This window comes from Oryza sativa, chromosome 7, assembly GCF_034140825.1.
Source record: "Oryza sativa Japonica Group chromosome 7, ASM3414082v1".
NCBI classification, from domain to species: domain Eukaryota; kingdom Viridiplantae; phylum Streptophyta; class Magnoliopsida; order Poales; family Poaceae; genus Oryza; species Oryza sativa.
The window spans coordinates 17395089-17411360 of record NC_089041.1 but is presented as its reverse complement, the minus strand read 5'-3'; the positions used below and the strand labels follow the sequence as shown (position 1 = coordinate 17411360).

The 16272-nt window shown below is 37.5% G+C and overlaps 1 protein-coding gene across 1 annotated transcript; it reads left to right on the top strand.

The window, feature by feature from the left end:
• Positions 1–538: 538 nt before the first annotated feature.
• On the top strand, positions 539–15552 carry LOC4343217 (protein CTR9 homolog). The gene is made up of 24 exons (XM_015791881.3): positions 539–1029; positions 1641–1707; positions 1843–2034; positions 3218–3318; positions 5026–5112; positions 5199–5315; positions 5398–5461; positions 5539–5753; positions 5885–5969; positions 7141–7241; positions 7321–7413; positions 8698–8766; positions 8975–9067; positions 9146–9403; positions 10219–10299; positions 10369–10530; positions 11040–11135; positions 11945–12046; positions 12129–12236; positions 12330–12554; positions 12857–13123; positions 13208–13279; positions 14309–14605; positions 14871–15552. The coding sequence occupies exons 1-24, from the start codon at positions 889–891 to the stop codon at positions 14985–14987; spliced, it is 3210 nt and encodes a 1069-aa protein (XP_015647367.1). The 5' UTR covers positions 539–888; the 3' UTR covers positions 14988–15552.
• The last annotated feature ends 720 nt before the right edge of the window (positions 15553–16272 follow it).

Sequence of the window (16272 nt, the reverse complement as noted above, 5' to 3'; positions counted from 1 at the left end):
TTGGTTTCACATCGAATTCCCTCTAAGTCTCACGAATTAACAGGCCTCCCCCAGGTAAGAGATTGGTGGGAATTGGACCCCTTAATTCCCCATCCCAAACCCCCTCAAATTCCTAAGTTTTCCAACCAAACTACAGACTTAAACTCCCATATATCATAAACTCCCATTCCCCATCACCAACTCCCTCCAACCAAACAGACCGCCAATATCTTGTTTGATAGAGATGATGGAAATTGATAGGGAGTTTAGTTGGATGTTAGGTCATTAATAAAAACGGATGGCTAAGATTTGCTTAGATAAAGTAAAGGAGGAATTCCCTCCCAGTTACCTGCCCCTACGCAAGAATTAAAAAGGAGGGAGTTCCTTCCTCAATTGCCCATCCCATCCCACCAAAATTCCCATGTCTTCCAACCAAACAAAACACTTAATAGCATCATTCCTCTAAACTCCCAATCCCTCCTAGAAACTTTCTCCAACTAGAAGTGAAATGAGAGACCTAGCACTAGTCCAATATACCACTTTGGTTATTGAACAAAGTGAAATTTACTTAAATTTTCTTCAAAAATAAATCCCCACCTAAACCCGCGTCGCCTCCTCCTCCGCCGCCGTCGCGTCGCCGTCTCCGAGCGCCTCCTCCGCCTCCGCCTCCCCCTCCCCCTCGCGCCGTCGCCGTCGCCGAGCGCCGCCACTTCCGCCCCCGCCTCGTACCCTCATCGCCACGAGCCCCGTTTCGCCCCAAGCCCCCGCACAGATCGGACCCGTGGCGGCGCTCCTCCACCGTCTTACCCCCGTCCCCCGTGCTACTACTGCGCGCCCAGCCGCCGCAGAGTAGGGCTTCTCCCCCCTGTGGCGGCGGCGGCGGCAGGGGTTCGTAAGGCTGCGGGGAAGATGGCTAGCGTATACATCCCGGTGCAGGGGACGGAGGAGGAGGTGCGGGTGGCGCTGGACCAGCTCCCCGCCGACGCCTCCGACATCCTCGACATCCTCAAGGCCGAGCAGGCCCCGCTCCACCTCTGGCTCATCATCGCGGTACGCTCTCCCTCACTCCCTCCCTTCCTAGTTCCTAGTCCTCGCGACGAAAACCATCAACATTCCCTGCAATTAATCGCTCGGAGTTATAGCTCGTCGGAGGCGTGATTATTAGGAGTGATTCGGCGCGTCATGGTGCGAGGTCCACTACCCTCGGGCCTCGGCTATCGCTTCCTTGAAAATCTTCCCTTGGGGTTTCTAGGGCCACGGTCTCTCGCTTAATCTTGCCTGCAGATGCGCATCTATTCCTGTTCCAGTGTTGGCATTTTGATAGATTTGTCAATGTTGGTTCATATTTTCAGTTTATTCGCTCAACTACGTGATGTTGTACTTGATTAGCTTTGTTCTTCTCTGGTTGTTCAAAGTGAACGACCATGCTGGTGAGGTGCCAGAAATTAGTGATGTTCATCTCCCACAAGTTGAGTGCTTGCGCACTTAATCCAGGACTAGCCTTCTGATGAAACCTGTACTTGTGGGGACCCTCTCTTTCAATTGCTCTCCTGAGTCTTGACAAATTGAGCCTTTCCGAGTGGTTGATTTAACTGTTGTAAATTTGGAGGAAACAATCAATTGTATTGTTTTGTTCACTTGTGAATCTTGTGTTGACACAGAGAGAATACTTCAAGCAAGGAAAGATAGAACAGTTCCGACAGATTCTAGAGGAAGGATCAGGGCCAGGTTTGTTTTTAGTTTCTATTTCTCTAACTGTAGGGCTACTGGTCAACCACACCATCTTTTATTTCTTACACTAATTTAGATTCTCATTGTTACTTGAACGCCTGTTCTTGTTGAATAGTCTCTTCTCCCTTGCAGAAATTGATGAATATTATGCTGATGTGAAATATGAGAGAATAGCTATCCTTAATGCTTTGGGCGCTTTCCATACTTTCCTGGGGAAGGTTGAGAGAGCACAACAGAAGGAAGTCCATTTCAAAGAAGCAACTCAATGCTACAATAGGGCATCAAGGATAGATGAAACTGAACCTTCAACATGGATCGGAAGAGGTTCTATTATTTAGAGAGTTTCAAATATCTTCATCTATTGTCTTTTATGGCTTAGTGAATGTTATGCACAGCTTCTTTTACCACTGCTGTGGTTCTATTATGATTTTCTGCATATTCATTTGATCTTGGGATTGTGTGGTTAATCCCGTGGAAGTTTTATGTTTTTGTCATTTTTGCATTTAAATTTAATCTATTAAATTTGATAATACTGTACTTAGTTGATTGTATTTATTTCAAAATGTTCTTCCAACGATTTCAGTAAAAAAATGTTCTTCCAACAAAGCTCAATTTGGTTCAAAGAGATGCAGCAACAAGTATGGGACTGTGATAATCATTTTCTAATATTCATAAAGAACGTTTTCATGTGTGTCTAATCTATTTAAAAACATATTATTTTCCATGTGTTTGTTGATGTCACACAACATGTTTGTGGAAATCATCTTTGTTTGTGAATATCTTGGCTCTTCGAGACCTATTAGTGTTGGATTAGTCCCACAGAGTCTAATATAGTGTTTAGAGAAATATGTTGCTCCTTTTAGACAAAGCAAGGAGCCAATGGAGGAAGCCTAAGAGTTGATGTGAGTTTGATGTAGTTTTGCATAGTGACAACCATACATATATATATATTTAGTTCATATTTACCTCCGTTGATTTATATACATGGTATGATGAAGGTGTGGTGTAAGATGTAAAGTTTGGTTCCTCAGACTGCTTTATAGCTGTTTTCAACAATCATGTCTTATTTTGAAGGTCACATTATTTATAATCTCTGTTAGGTGAATGCTAACATCTTACAGTAGGAATTTCGATTGTGCATGTCATGGAAAACTATCTTGTTGCATTGCAAACACATGGGGAAGAGGAAAAACTATCCTTTTATAGTTGCAACTATTAAGCAAAAACTTGTGGCCACGATTCATTCTTAATCAGATCGAGCACATATTATTATTTTGATCATGTGTTCCAGTGGCGTTCTTGATTTTGGGTTTAATTTCTTACTACACTATTTGTTTTCACAACTTAAGTTTCATGATTTGAGCTTAGCGCACTCATACGAGTTCTGCAGTTAATGCCATTTCTTCACCATATTAATTCATTTGAATGATTACCAGCATAACACTTCATGATTTTTTCCTAACAAGTATGGTTTTAAGTATGCTGATTTATTGATGTTGTTCTTCAGGTCAACTCTGTGTGGTCAAGCACGATTTGCAAATGGCATCTGATTCATTCAAGATTGTATTGGATGAAGATGGAAGCAATTTTCCAGCTTTACTTGGTCAGGTAATTTTCTTGAGGATTTCAAAAATATAATAACAAAATTGTGGTATGTCGGGTGGAATCATGGTATGTGGGGTTTGAGGTTCGCAATTCGCCATTTAACCCCCCAAAAAAAGATTCACTGGGTACGCCTATGTGATTCACAAATAAAAAAAATCAGTTCATGAATCAGAGATTGGATTGGGTATTTATGGGGGTTGATACCAAATAACCAAAACGTGTCCTACCAATTTTTTTGGCAAGATGGACAGTATTTATGAACTGTTTGGATTGAAGCCTGTTTGGCAGTGCCCACGCTCAAGGTAGTGCCCTCATCTACCCTACAAAATCATGACCTACAAAATTTGACAACTAGTTAGCAAACCAAACGTAAGGCAAGGCAGCTTTACTCTACAAAATTTTAGTAGTGCCAAAACTTACCAATTCTTTGGTAGGGATGAGAATCAGTCAACCAATTCACCCTTATCATTAAAGTCAAATAACAATATTTACTTAATTCAAATACATTCAAAAGGATTGGGAGTTTTAAAGGACCAAATGGTGAAAAAAATTGTGAAAAAACTGATATTAGGATTATTAAGGAAGATAATGTAATGGGCCCAGTCCTCCAGGCACACCGGATTGTTTCCTCGCTGTACCTTCTCTATCTCAATCATTGGCGCAAAACAGCTGGTTTGACTTTTCCGTCAACCCTAGCGTTGCCAGCCATGCTCCCTCATCCTTGTCTTCTCGCCCTTTCCCTTCTTGTTGCTCTTTGCCGCCTTCTCAGTAGAGATCTTTCTTCTCCTGGACCGACAAAGATGCATCTAGCAGCATCTTCAGTAAACAAGTGGCCATTGTAATGGTGGCAGAGGTGATGTTGACGATAAGAAGCACTGGTGGTTACTCTGGTTGGTTTCCCCTTTCCACTCCTCTCCTTTGCTGTCCATGGGGTTGCTGATTTGGTTAATTTGTGCCAATAAGATGTCATTCCCTATTGATCTGAGTCGCAAGTGTACCACAATGCATTTCATGTGATTGGAACTGCAGTACGCGTCCTCTTGGTATGTGTCCAGTAACTACTTGAAGTGATTGTCATTAAGTATGTATAAATTCTGAATGGCCACAGATTGCTTCTTGTAATGGTTTACTCTATAATATTTATTCAAGTTTTGAATTTTGAGCTTGATATGAACACTGAACGGATAAACCTATGACAGCAGCCAACAGAAGTATTATCCTATCATAGTGTCTGTGCATTGCGGTGGATCTCAAACAAATAAACTATAAGTTCTTAATATGTTCAATGCAAAATATATTGTCATCAAATATCTAAAAAGTTGTACAGATAATCAATATTAGCTAAACTGGCCATTTGGATACACACAAAATAACAAAATAAGAGAATGTGTGTAAGTACATTAAAAAAAAGATTGTCGAAGAGAAGTGGTGGGGGTAAAGCAAGTGCTATCATTCTACACTGTACTACTGTAGGTAAATATGACAACCTGGATTAGATGGCTTCACACCATTTCTTCATATGCTTACTAGATCTCCTGCATTAGTTTATCTTTGTACTGCTCCCTGTATTTTGGCTCTTTAGCATGCAGCAGATAAAGATCGTAACAACCTATTGAAGGCACTAAAAAGTACAATGTGGTAGTCATTGTAAACTCCAGCATCTTTCTTCCAATTATTGTAACCTTCAAGTTATAAATCCTATCTGTGCAGGCCTCTGTTTATTTCCTGATGGGTGACTCAGAGCAGCAACACAAGAAAGCTCTGGACTATTATAGGAACTCACTGGATCTCTATAAGGTTGGTGATAACTCAGCACTTGAGTTCCTTTTGACAATGCCATATTATTTGCTGTGATAATATTTTAACTTTTATAAACTTCGTAGAGAGCCCTGCGGGCCTATACCAGCTGTCCTGCTGCTGTAAGGCTTGGTATAGCATTTTGCCGATACAAACTTGGTCAGTCAGATAAAGCTCGACAAGCTTTTCAACGCGTTCTGCAGGCAAGCCCTATTTCTGTCACTTTTATAGCTGTATAGAAGATTTACCTCGGTTAATTGATTAAACTAAACTAACCTTTCACAGTTGGACCCTGAAAATATTGATGCTTTAGTAGCACTGGCAATCATGGACTTGCAAACAAATGAAGGTAAATGCTCTGTCCTAAGTACTAACAAGAATCCTTTTTTCACAAATTTTCCCTGAAGTCTCGCAACTTGTGTATAGCTGGTGGAATTCGCAGAGGAATGGAGAAAATGAGAAGAGCTTTTGAAATTTATCCTTATTGCACATTGGCACTCAACCACCTAGCAAACCATTATTTCTTTACTGGCCAGCATTTTGTGGTTGAACAACTGACGGAGACTGCTCTCTCTTCAAGTAATCATGGACTGCTGAAATCACATGCTTTCTATAACTTAGCCAGATCGTACCACAGTAAGGTGATATACTCTGTTCATACACCCACGGGACTATTTGGTTATTCTTTTACTTGTTCTCTCTGTTGAAACCTTGGATTTTTTTGGTTGCTACTCTTGTTTATAACCCTCAATCAAACTTTTACCAAATTCAGGGTGATATTGAGACTGCTGGAAGGTATTATATGGCATCTGTCAATGAAATCAGTAAGCCACAGGACTTTGTGTTGCCATTCTTTGGTAAGTATATTCTCATTTTAGGGACTGTTATGACATCACAAGCCAATTGGTCATGTGCTGCAGTGTATCTCAACAAACATACACCACCAACTCTAAAACACTCAAAACCAACAAGTTGTCTTTATTTTAGCCTTTACTTGATCAGCATGTGAGTTGTGATTGTGACCTGTGTGATGCTTTGGGTGCATTGGATCATGTTTAGCAGTTTCTGTTTTGGGTCTGTTAATTATATTGATTGAACTGGTATTTTCTTCAGGATACCATGATATATTTCTTTTCCTTTTGCTGACTGTCTAATGGTTAGTTCATTAGTATAATGTTGGACTATGGTTTTCTGAGCTGTATGTGGAAGCTGAACGATATGACAGTTGCTTGTGTCATTTTGACCTTGAAACTCCCATGAGGCATTGTATGACTTGTTTCAATTGAGAAATGTAGATTTTATTTTATTTTTGTCTCGGATAGGTGAATCTCGATTGTCAATTTGTCTATTTTGCACTTCTAACTTTATAACCTATGGTACTTTTATTTATGATCCAGTCACAATGCGCATGCACTACACTAACTTAAAAGTTATTATACTTCTTTTACCATTTCTATATGCGCGAAGCTGTTGTTGAACTGTAAGTGATTCCCGATCTTTCTGTATCAACTTAATGGGTTGAACTGATTGGCACCTACCTAGTGACAATTTAAATATAAAATGGCATCCCACTTCTATTCCACTTGCAAGGGAGCTCATAGGTAGGGGGAGCGATGGAGTATAAAATGAGTTGCTACCTTATCAACATAAACTTCTGGCTGAATTGGCTGGTGCATGCTACCCAATATCAATATTCCTTTTTGCAGTCATCATCATAGCACTAATAGCCTTTTCAGATTTTGTCCAACGAAGACTTCAAACTCTTAATGTCTATTTTGCACTTTCATGTGGAGTGTTGATGTTTTCTTATCTTTTCCTTGATTGATTACCTTTTGTTTGACAATTGTAAATAAAATCATGCTATCTATTGAATCACTTTATGTTCTTTTTTGTCTTCTTTCTTCTGATTGAGGTTTGTCAAACGTGTGCTAGCAGTTCTAGTAGATATTTTTTTAGGTCAATTGAGAATAATTTTCGGCATTTCTTATGTTGTTTGTTACAAAATAATGATTTGAAGTTTTGAACCAGGACTTGGTCAGATACAATTAAAATTTGCAGACTACAAAAGTTCATTAGCTAGCTTTGAGAAAGTGTTGGAGGTGCACCCAGAAAATTGTGAAAGTTTAAAGGTGAGATGAGGCTTCCATTCAATTTCATTTGTTTGAGAAGGGGCTATCTGTATGAATTAATTAATGTTGCTCTGTCAAGGCTATTGGGCACATATATGCAAAGTCAGGTGAGAATGACAAAGCTATAGAAACCTTCAAGAAGGTTACCCGGATTGATCCAAAAGATCATCAGGTGATCTCTCTCTCTCTTGCTCACTCATTATAAGAAACATTCTTTCAATATAATCTTATCATGCTTCTTCTGTACATATAAAGAATAAGGCCCTGTCCATGTGAGAGGAACACCACTGAACCCGTACCCAGTTTTCAATCTTCAGACTTTTTTGATTAAAAAATGTGGATGTTAATATGTAAACCATAGGAACTGAGTGCTGCTAGGTTGTCTGAGTGTACTTTTTGAGCACCTTCCTGGGCTCAACACCTGGTGCCTATCTTCTTAGGTGAACGGCAGAGCACATGGCCATTTTTTATTTTAAATCTGGGAAGCATGTCTTAGCTTTTAAGCATGGTGATGATCCTAGAGTATTTATTATTGAAAAATACCGCCCTTAACTAATACTCCATAATTAGTTCATTGTATATCTGTGGTGCTCTGTATAACCTAGAATTGAAATTGAATTTTATTCTCAATCTACTTACCCTACCTATTAATTTATGTACAGTTATTCTGGTTTACATTTTTAATATGCTAAATGTATTTATAAGAGCAAATGTTCCGAATGTTACATCAATATTGTGAAATGTTGTATTATTTCAATTCACTTGTCTGTTTATCGTAGAAAAGCATGGGCATTTATTTCTAATGGGTTTTAGATATGACTAAAAAGATTAACTAAGTTGGCTGAAAGTTCGAATTTCTTTTTGCTCTCTTGAACTTCTATTCCTGGTCATGGTCATACAATCTAGATGAAACTTGTAACCTTCAAGTTTCCTTTCTTAATTCAATGATATGCAAGCCTTTTTTACATATTCCCGAAAAAAGGTTTCCATTTATTTCCCTTCTTAAAAAGAGGAATTTGGGGTTATGGTGTGCACTACACCCATCCCCTCATCAAGGTCTTCTGTGAGTTGTGACTAGATATATGTAGACGTGTGTGAGTTGTGACTAGATATAATTAGTAAAAAGTGCATTCTTTGCATATGTGTGTATTATATTTTTTCTGTCATGTAGTTATGTAAGGACAATTATTTTGATTCACCTTTTACTGTAGATCTTACAATATATTTATTTGGCACCCATTGCGATGTGCTGGCAGGCTGGTAGTTTTGTTTCAAACCTCTGATCATCCACTTATTTAGAGTAGGACATATTATTTAGTTACTTCGTGTTTGTGTTTGACGCTTCTTGCATTGTGAAAAAAAAACAAACTTACAATCTATTTTCTGGGCACATATCTGATTTTGTAGCCCATTATGTTCAATATTATGTATATAATCTTGTTCATCCATTTTTCAGGCATTTATGGAGCTAGGTGAATTATTGGTACAATCTGATTGGGCTACTGCTATGGAATACTTAAAAACAGTAAGGCTATTCACTTCGCTAGAAGTTTATTCTGTTAGCCTGTATCAGATTCTACCTTGGATGTATGTTTCAGTCATAGAGTTTAGCATATAAATTTTGTTTATTTAATTTGTTGTTGATACAAATGTGTACTGCTTTGTTTTTTGATCCAATTAACGTGGGTCTTGCTTCAGTTTGAAAATATGAAATCTTACCTAGCAGTTCACAGGCTCGGAATCTCCTAAAGAAGGCAGGAGAGAAAATACCCATTGAATTGCTCAATGGAATTGGACTACTTCATTTTGAGAAGGGAGAGCTTGAGGTTTGTTACTGCACACTCCATATAAAATACTTTACAGTCATTTATAACTGATGGTATTTTTATTGTTTGCTTTTTCAGATGGCTGAACAAAGTTTTAAGGAAGCACTTGGAGATGGCTTTTGGGTTTCAATTATAGATGGCAGTGTAGGTAGCTCCGTGGTTAACTGGAGTATTCAGTATAGGGACCAGAGTTTTTTTCAACAACTTGAAGAAGAGGGAACACCTCTTGAATTACCTTGGGATAAGGTCACTACATTGTTTAACTATGCAAGATTGTTTGAAGAGCTCCATGATACTGTGAAAGCCAGTCTCTTTTACCGCCTCATTATTTTCAAGGTACTGCCATTCCCACCACATGTGTGCCATCATGCAGCTCAACAGAGTCTGTTCTTTCATATAGTCATGTTACGATATTAAGTTTACCCAAGCAGGGGAGCATGCACTGAAAAGAATGTGAACATATTTAAATTCTGACCTTTGCTCACACATCCTATTCCTGATGTTTATTGGCGTCGCAGCCTCCAAATGTTTTTATTTGTTACGTTGTGATGTTTGCATGGAGTTCCATACCTTTGCATTTTATTTTGTTTGTGTAGCATCACTGATATATGCAGTGGTGGTCTCTGCTTTATAGTCTTCCCTTGTTAAATTAGTTGATGTGTTTTCCATGCTTATAGATGATATTGCATCAATCACAGGGTTTGAAAACTCATGATATAAGATATAATTTCCATGTTCATCAATTATGACAGTTAAGAATGATTTATATTCCTCAGTAATTTGATTTGTCTTGATTATTACAGAAAAATTTAAGATATGTTTAATGCCAAGGCTTGTGAAATGACCACAATTATTTTATATTGCATCTTGTTTGCATGTATGTTTATATGTCAATTGTCATAGCTCATGTCACAAGCTATTATGGATACTATTATGCTTGAAAAGATATATACTTCCTTCATAACCATTTGCCCATTATTTCCAAATATATGTACCAAATAATTGTTCCAGAGAATATATTTGGTACATAGGTATTTGTTGTACATTCTCCCTGAAAATGTGAAAACAACAGGACCCCTTTTGAAACTATTTTTTTAGGGTACTGTGTGCTGTACATTCTAATTTTAACTCCTTTTATTTTTACATGACAGTATCCAGACTACATTGATACTTATCTTAGGTTAGCAGCTATTGCAAAAGAAAAAAACAATCTCCAACTGAGCATTGAGCTGGTGAGTATGAATGCTTCTGCATTTTTCTTCTTCTTATTATTAAGAATAACTATAATATATTTGTTGTAGATAGGTGATGCTCTAAAGATAGATGATAAGTATCCAAATGCACTTTCTATGCTTGGAAGTCTTGAACTCCAAGGTGATGAAACCTGGCTTACTGCAAAGGAGCATTTCCGTGAAGCTAAAGATGCTTCTGAGGGAAAAGACACATACTCTATGCTTCAATTGGTATGTGAGCTTACTTAACTCTAGTACATTTATCTACTTATCACTTTACTGGTTTGATTAACAACCTTTTGTTCGAAAAAGGCAGATGGTTTGTGTACCAAATTGGGAACAAACTTGTTATAGACTTTGTTCTTATTTTTCTTTTGAAAACTAAAGCCCAAATGGGGACTTAAATTACACAGGAAGATATGGATAAGAATTGTTATGGTTAAAGTGAAGAAGTAAACTCCTCGTTATGAATTAGTTGCCTGTAATTACTGATAACTTTGTTTGGCGTGTAATGTCTGGACAAGTGCTACCAGCTGGCAGGAGATGATGCATTGAGCTTTATATATTTTGAATCACTAGCATATCACCAAATTTACCATTGAGTTAGGGCATGCTAGCATAATCTTAGTTTGATGTTTTCCCACAATAGGTTTACATCTGCTGGTTTGATGCAATCATTTTATGTAACTAATCAATTGTTTTTTCTCTATTTTAAAAACGATTTTTCCATGTTGTTACAGGGGAACTGGAATTACTTTGCTGCTAATCGCCCTGAGAAAAAGGCCCCAAAATTTGAGGCCACTCATAGGGAGAAAGCCAAGGAACTGTATTCAAATGTATGTTGCTTTATGCTCAACACCAATTTCAGAGGATCAGGATTATATTTTGTGTAGGTTGGCTGATTAAATATACCCGATCACCTGCTCAGATTAATCTTGCCTTTAACGGTTTGATTAATTTGTTTACTTGGTCAAAGGAGCAAATTTAACTATTAGTAGCTTTTTAGGAATTTAGCAAAAAGTTCAGTTTTAGCTTTTCTTTTTTCCTTTTTGGGTAAAGTCTAATGTTTAGTTTAACTTCTATTTTCTTGCTATGCTAAATCATCGACTCCTGAAACCATGGTTTCCTAGAAGTTGCAACTACTCTCCCCAATTGAAAACAATGAAATAATAGAATTGGTGTAGTCAATTTATGATGATGTCCAAAGACATCATCTACAATATGTTTCTGGGATTCAAGAAAATGGTGAGTGAATTTGTCATAAAAGTACTTCCGTAATACTACCCTTATAAATATATTCTTTTAAATATATGATATTAAAAACTAGAGGGTAAGGTGGTATCTCATTGAATTTGGGAAATCATAAAAGTCACTTCCATTTGAAATGCAATTATGTAGTCTATAGAAAATCAAGGAAATGAATAGCTTGATTTGGAGCTATTGTAGTACTTCAATAAAATATATGGCACAATGTGATAATATGTGCACTCATTGTTTGGATGCACTTTGGTTTGATTTGTTGTACACATGAGCAAGTATTGCTTACAACCAAATCTTGTTTGGTAGCAGAAGCATTTGGTGGGGATAGTGTGGCCGCATTAAGTGCTTGTTTTGCTCACTTTTGAGATCTCAATGTCTGATGCAGGTACTAAAGCAGCACCATGGTAATATGTTTGCTGCAAATGGTATTGGGATCTTATATGCTGAGAAAGCCCAATGGGATATTGCCAAGGAGTTATTTACACAGGTCAGGGGAGACTACTATTCATCATTCTATATGATTACTGTGAATTATGAGAAATTTACATTAGCAATTTGAAATGAATTAGGTACATGAAGCTGCTTCAGGAAGTATATTTGTCCAGATGCCTGATGTTTGGATAAATTTGGCTCATATATATTTTGCTCAAGGTTTTTTTCAGCAAGCTGTGAAAATGGTACTACTCTCTCCACATAGACAGACATGCATGGGCAGATAAATATTTAAGACAGGAAAGAAGTTGATAAAAGTTACTGATTCTTTCTTGCAGTACCAAAACTGCCTGCGGAAGTTCTTCTACAACACAGATGCAACTATACTTCTATATCTTGCCCGGACACACTATGAAGCTGAACAATGGCAAGACTGCAGGAAAACATTGCTGAGAGCTATTCATTTGGCTCCATCAAATTATTTATTGCGATTCAATGTAGGTGTTTCGATGCAGAAATTCTCAGCTTCAACTCTACAGAAGACAAAACGAACAGTTGATGAAGTCAGTACTGCTGCTTTCCTATAGTTGGTCTCTGTTTATTTGATTTTTGAAATAAATAACTAAACTGGCAAAAACTCATCAAATTGACCTTTATGTTATTTTAGGTAAAATGAATTGGGGAATCTTCAGCCATAGTTACTTATATATCTGAATTGATTGTGTTTAGAGATGAGATTATGAATTAGAGTTGTAATATAGAAAGAAATGAGTACTTGTCATTCTGATTGATATTTGAAAAATGTATCATCTTATATATTTACTTTGAAAACCTTATCTGTTTAATCTTTTTTCTCTATTTCCAGGTTCGTGCGACGGTCTCTGAGCTTCAGAATGCTATTAGAGTATTCAGTCTATTGTCTGTTGCATCTACATACCATTCCCATGGTTTTGATGAGAGAAAAATAGAAACTCATATTGAGTACTGCAAACATTTGCTTGATGCTGCTAAGGTTCATCGTGATGCAGCTGAGCAGGCTGAGCAGCAGAATAAGCAAAAAATGGAAGTTGCTCGACAAATTGCTTTGGCTGATGAAGCTCGCCGCAAGGCTGAAGAACAGAGGAAGGCCCAGGTATAGGTCTTGCTGTATTTACTTCATTGTCAATATGCTGATGATAAGATTACAAGTTTATGCCTAATGGGATGGTGTTAACAGTTAGAAAGAAGGAAGCAAGAGGACGAGCTAAAGCAAGTAATGCAACAGGAGCAACACTTTGAGCGTGTCAAGGTATTTTATATGTTATTCATATTTTAGAGATATTTTCTTGTTTCCCAAGGATCAACAGGATTTTTGCTTTACTTAGAGCCTCATCTATCACTGATTACCATGACATATGGTCTCATCAACCCTGGCCTCTTCTCGTAGTTTCGTTATTGTGTATAATATTTTTTTTAAAAAAAATTGCACAAGTATATAAAAGATATCTATCTCAAATGTAAAAAAAATATTTTTTCCCATGAAAGACAGATTTCTCTATGCTGTTTGAAAAGATAAAACTGTTTGTTCGTTTGCCCCATTTTTGGTGAGAATTGGCTACTTTCTTGCCATGTTCTATCGAATGAGTTTGAAGGAACCTTTAGGCTGTGTTCGTTACTTGTAGTTGGGAGCAAATCTCTCCCGCGCAGAAAATGGAGCGATCCATTAGAGTGTGATTAATTAAGTATTAGCTAATTCTTTTTTGGAAAATGGATCAATATGATTTTTTAAGCAACTTTCGTATAGAAAATTTTTGCAAAAAACACACCGTTTAGCAGTTTGAAAAGCGTGCGTGCGAAAAACGGGAGGTGTGAGTTGGGAACTAACACAAACGAACTCAGTTAGGCTCTTTTGAAACCTGATAATCTTCAGGAAATCAGGTACTAGTCTGGCAAGAGATTGATGCACATTCTACATAGAATGGGTATTAGGTTTAACAAACTTACAAGTCAGCTGAAGATAAGCCTTCAGATACTTGCCAGTTGCCAACCTTAAGTTTGTAGTTTAGAAAAATGTCAACGTCTCTTTTATATGGGCCTCAGGCAAACCTATGATAAAACGGCTTTAGTTTTTTCTGAGTCACTTTGAGCCAAGTCCCTAAACAGTGTTATTAGCTGGCAGATTTTGTGGTGTTGTTTGATTAGTAACTTTACCTCTAAAAGAGATTGCAACCTAAGCATTTTACTACAGGATTGTTTCTCAGATTGGAATACTGTAAATATATTTGGTCTATGCATGACAACTTAGAAGATTATTCTGATATTGACCATCTTTCATTAGGAGCAATGGAAAACCTCAAGTAACACTCCTGGCAAGAGAAAAGATAGGTCTAAGCATGAAGATGAAGAGGGGGGAGGTGAAAAGAGGAGGAAGAAGGGTGGTAGGAGAAGGAAGGATCAGAAGACAAAGGCACACTATGGGGAAGAGGAAGAAGACGAATATAGAGATGAACCAGAAGCAGAAGATGATTATGCAAACACGGCGAGGAGTAACGATGGTGGCGATTCAGAGAAAGCCCCAGGTCACCTTCTTGCTGCTGCAGGTCTTGAAGATTCTGATGCTGAAGAAGATGACATGGTTAGTGTTTTTTTTTTTCTTTTTCATAAATAACCTGTATCCCTTCATTTCTATTTACAAATTATTTGCTTGTCTGCTTTATCATTGTTGCCACTGAGTTTTAATTCCTTTCCAAGCTTTGCATTGAAAGTTAGTTTGCCTGTTAGATCTAGCCTTCGCACTCTTATGTTCATTTGTATTACTTTTGCTATTTATCTTCACTAGAAATAAAAATTTTAGATGCTCTGGTGCAAAGTTGCCTTATTTTGTCTTTTCCTGGCTGTAGGGACACCCTCAATCTGCCATAGAACGGAAGAGACGAGCCTGGTCAGAATCTGAGGATGATGAGCCAGTGCAGAGGCCAGTGCAACCTAGCGCAGGCGAGAACGATCTGAGTGATTGAATTAGACGGTGAAGATTATGGCCGAATTTGGGATCACTTCATATATTTGTGACGAAGAATGGCTCCTGGGATGCGGAATCAACTATAGGGCGTGCTCATATGCACTTGTGGATAATTCGATGTTGAAATGGAGCTCAGACAGATGGTTGAACCAGAAGTGTTAAAAAAATTTATCTGGGAGCAGAGCAGTCACTGATATTCAACAATTAATCTCGCGTCATTCTAGACATGCCATGGGTTGGTGGAGCTAACATAAGGCAATTTGTAATTTATGTCTAGTTTACGCTTAATCAGCCAGACTTTTGTCCTGTGAGCTTCTAACGCTGTACCAATTTTAGCTCACTTACATCTCAGGATAGCTGATCTCCTACTTTGTTCTTTGCTGCTAGGCAAGCGTGCCAAGAAAAGATTTCCAAAAGTAGCTGATCTCCTACTTTGCACCTAATTTTTCAGACACTTCGGTTTGGCAGGCAACTGTACGTGCTCATTGGCATTCGCTAATATCGCCCTGCTCTCGTCCAAACAAAGTAATGGATATATAGATCTAAAGTAACGGATTTTTTCATGCGATTTGTTTTCAAGTTGCACCTTTTGGGCCAAAAGATTTCTTGATGACTGCATATATGTTGCATTCATGTATTTATTTGAGAACCTCTGTTGGTGAAGTAAGGAAGGAAGAAAGAAGAATGTCCTTCGATGCTTCAGTTGCATACATGTCTCGTTATTAAAAACTTACGTAATAAGAGGAAATACGAATGGATTCGGACAGCAGAAGAGTGAATGCGAGAAGAAAGACGAAGAATACGAATAGTCTTGACTTGACACTACTTTCATTTCGTTTCATATCATAAGTTGTATTTGACTTTTCTAATTTAAACTTCTTCAGCTTTGATCAAGATTATAGAAAAAAAACAACAAATATTTTTCACATAAAACAAAAACATCAAAATATATTCAATATTAGATTTAATAAATTAATTTGTTCTTATAAATGTTACTAATTTTTTCTACAAACTTAATCAAACTTTAAAAAAGTTTAACTTAAAAAATCAAAGTGGCCTACAATATAAATTAGAGGATTTAATAAAATTAATTTTGTGCTATAAATGGTATTATCTTTCTATAAAATTGGAAAATTTTTTAAGAAGTTTGATTTAAAAAATCGAAGTGACTTATAATATGAAATATGAATCGGAGGGAGTACAAAACAATATTTATTCTTCCTATAAAAAAGGTTTTTTTGGTCAACAATGAGTGCGTTGCATAGCTAAGCCACGCCCTTCTT

What these genes read in the sequence shown, in the direction of transcription:
- LOC4343217 (XM_015791881.3), top strand. Translation starts at nt 889, where the DNA reads ATGGCTAGCGTATACATCCCGGTGCAGGGGACGGAGGAGGAGGTGCGG. An exon ending in TTCAACATGGATCGGAAGAG is followed by an intron (nt 2,035 to 3,217) that starts GTTCTATTATTT and finishes GTTGTTCTTCAG; the next exon opens with GTCAACTCTGTGTGGTCAAG. An exon ending in ATGCTGAAGAAGATGACATG is followed by an intron (nt 14,606 to 14,870) that starts GTTAGTGTTTTT and finishes TCCTGGCTGTAG; the next exon opens with GGACACCCTCAATCTGCCAT.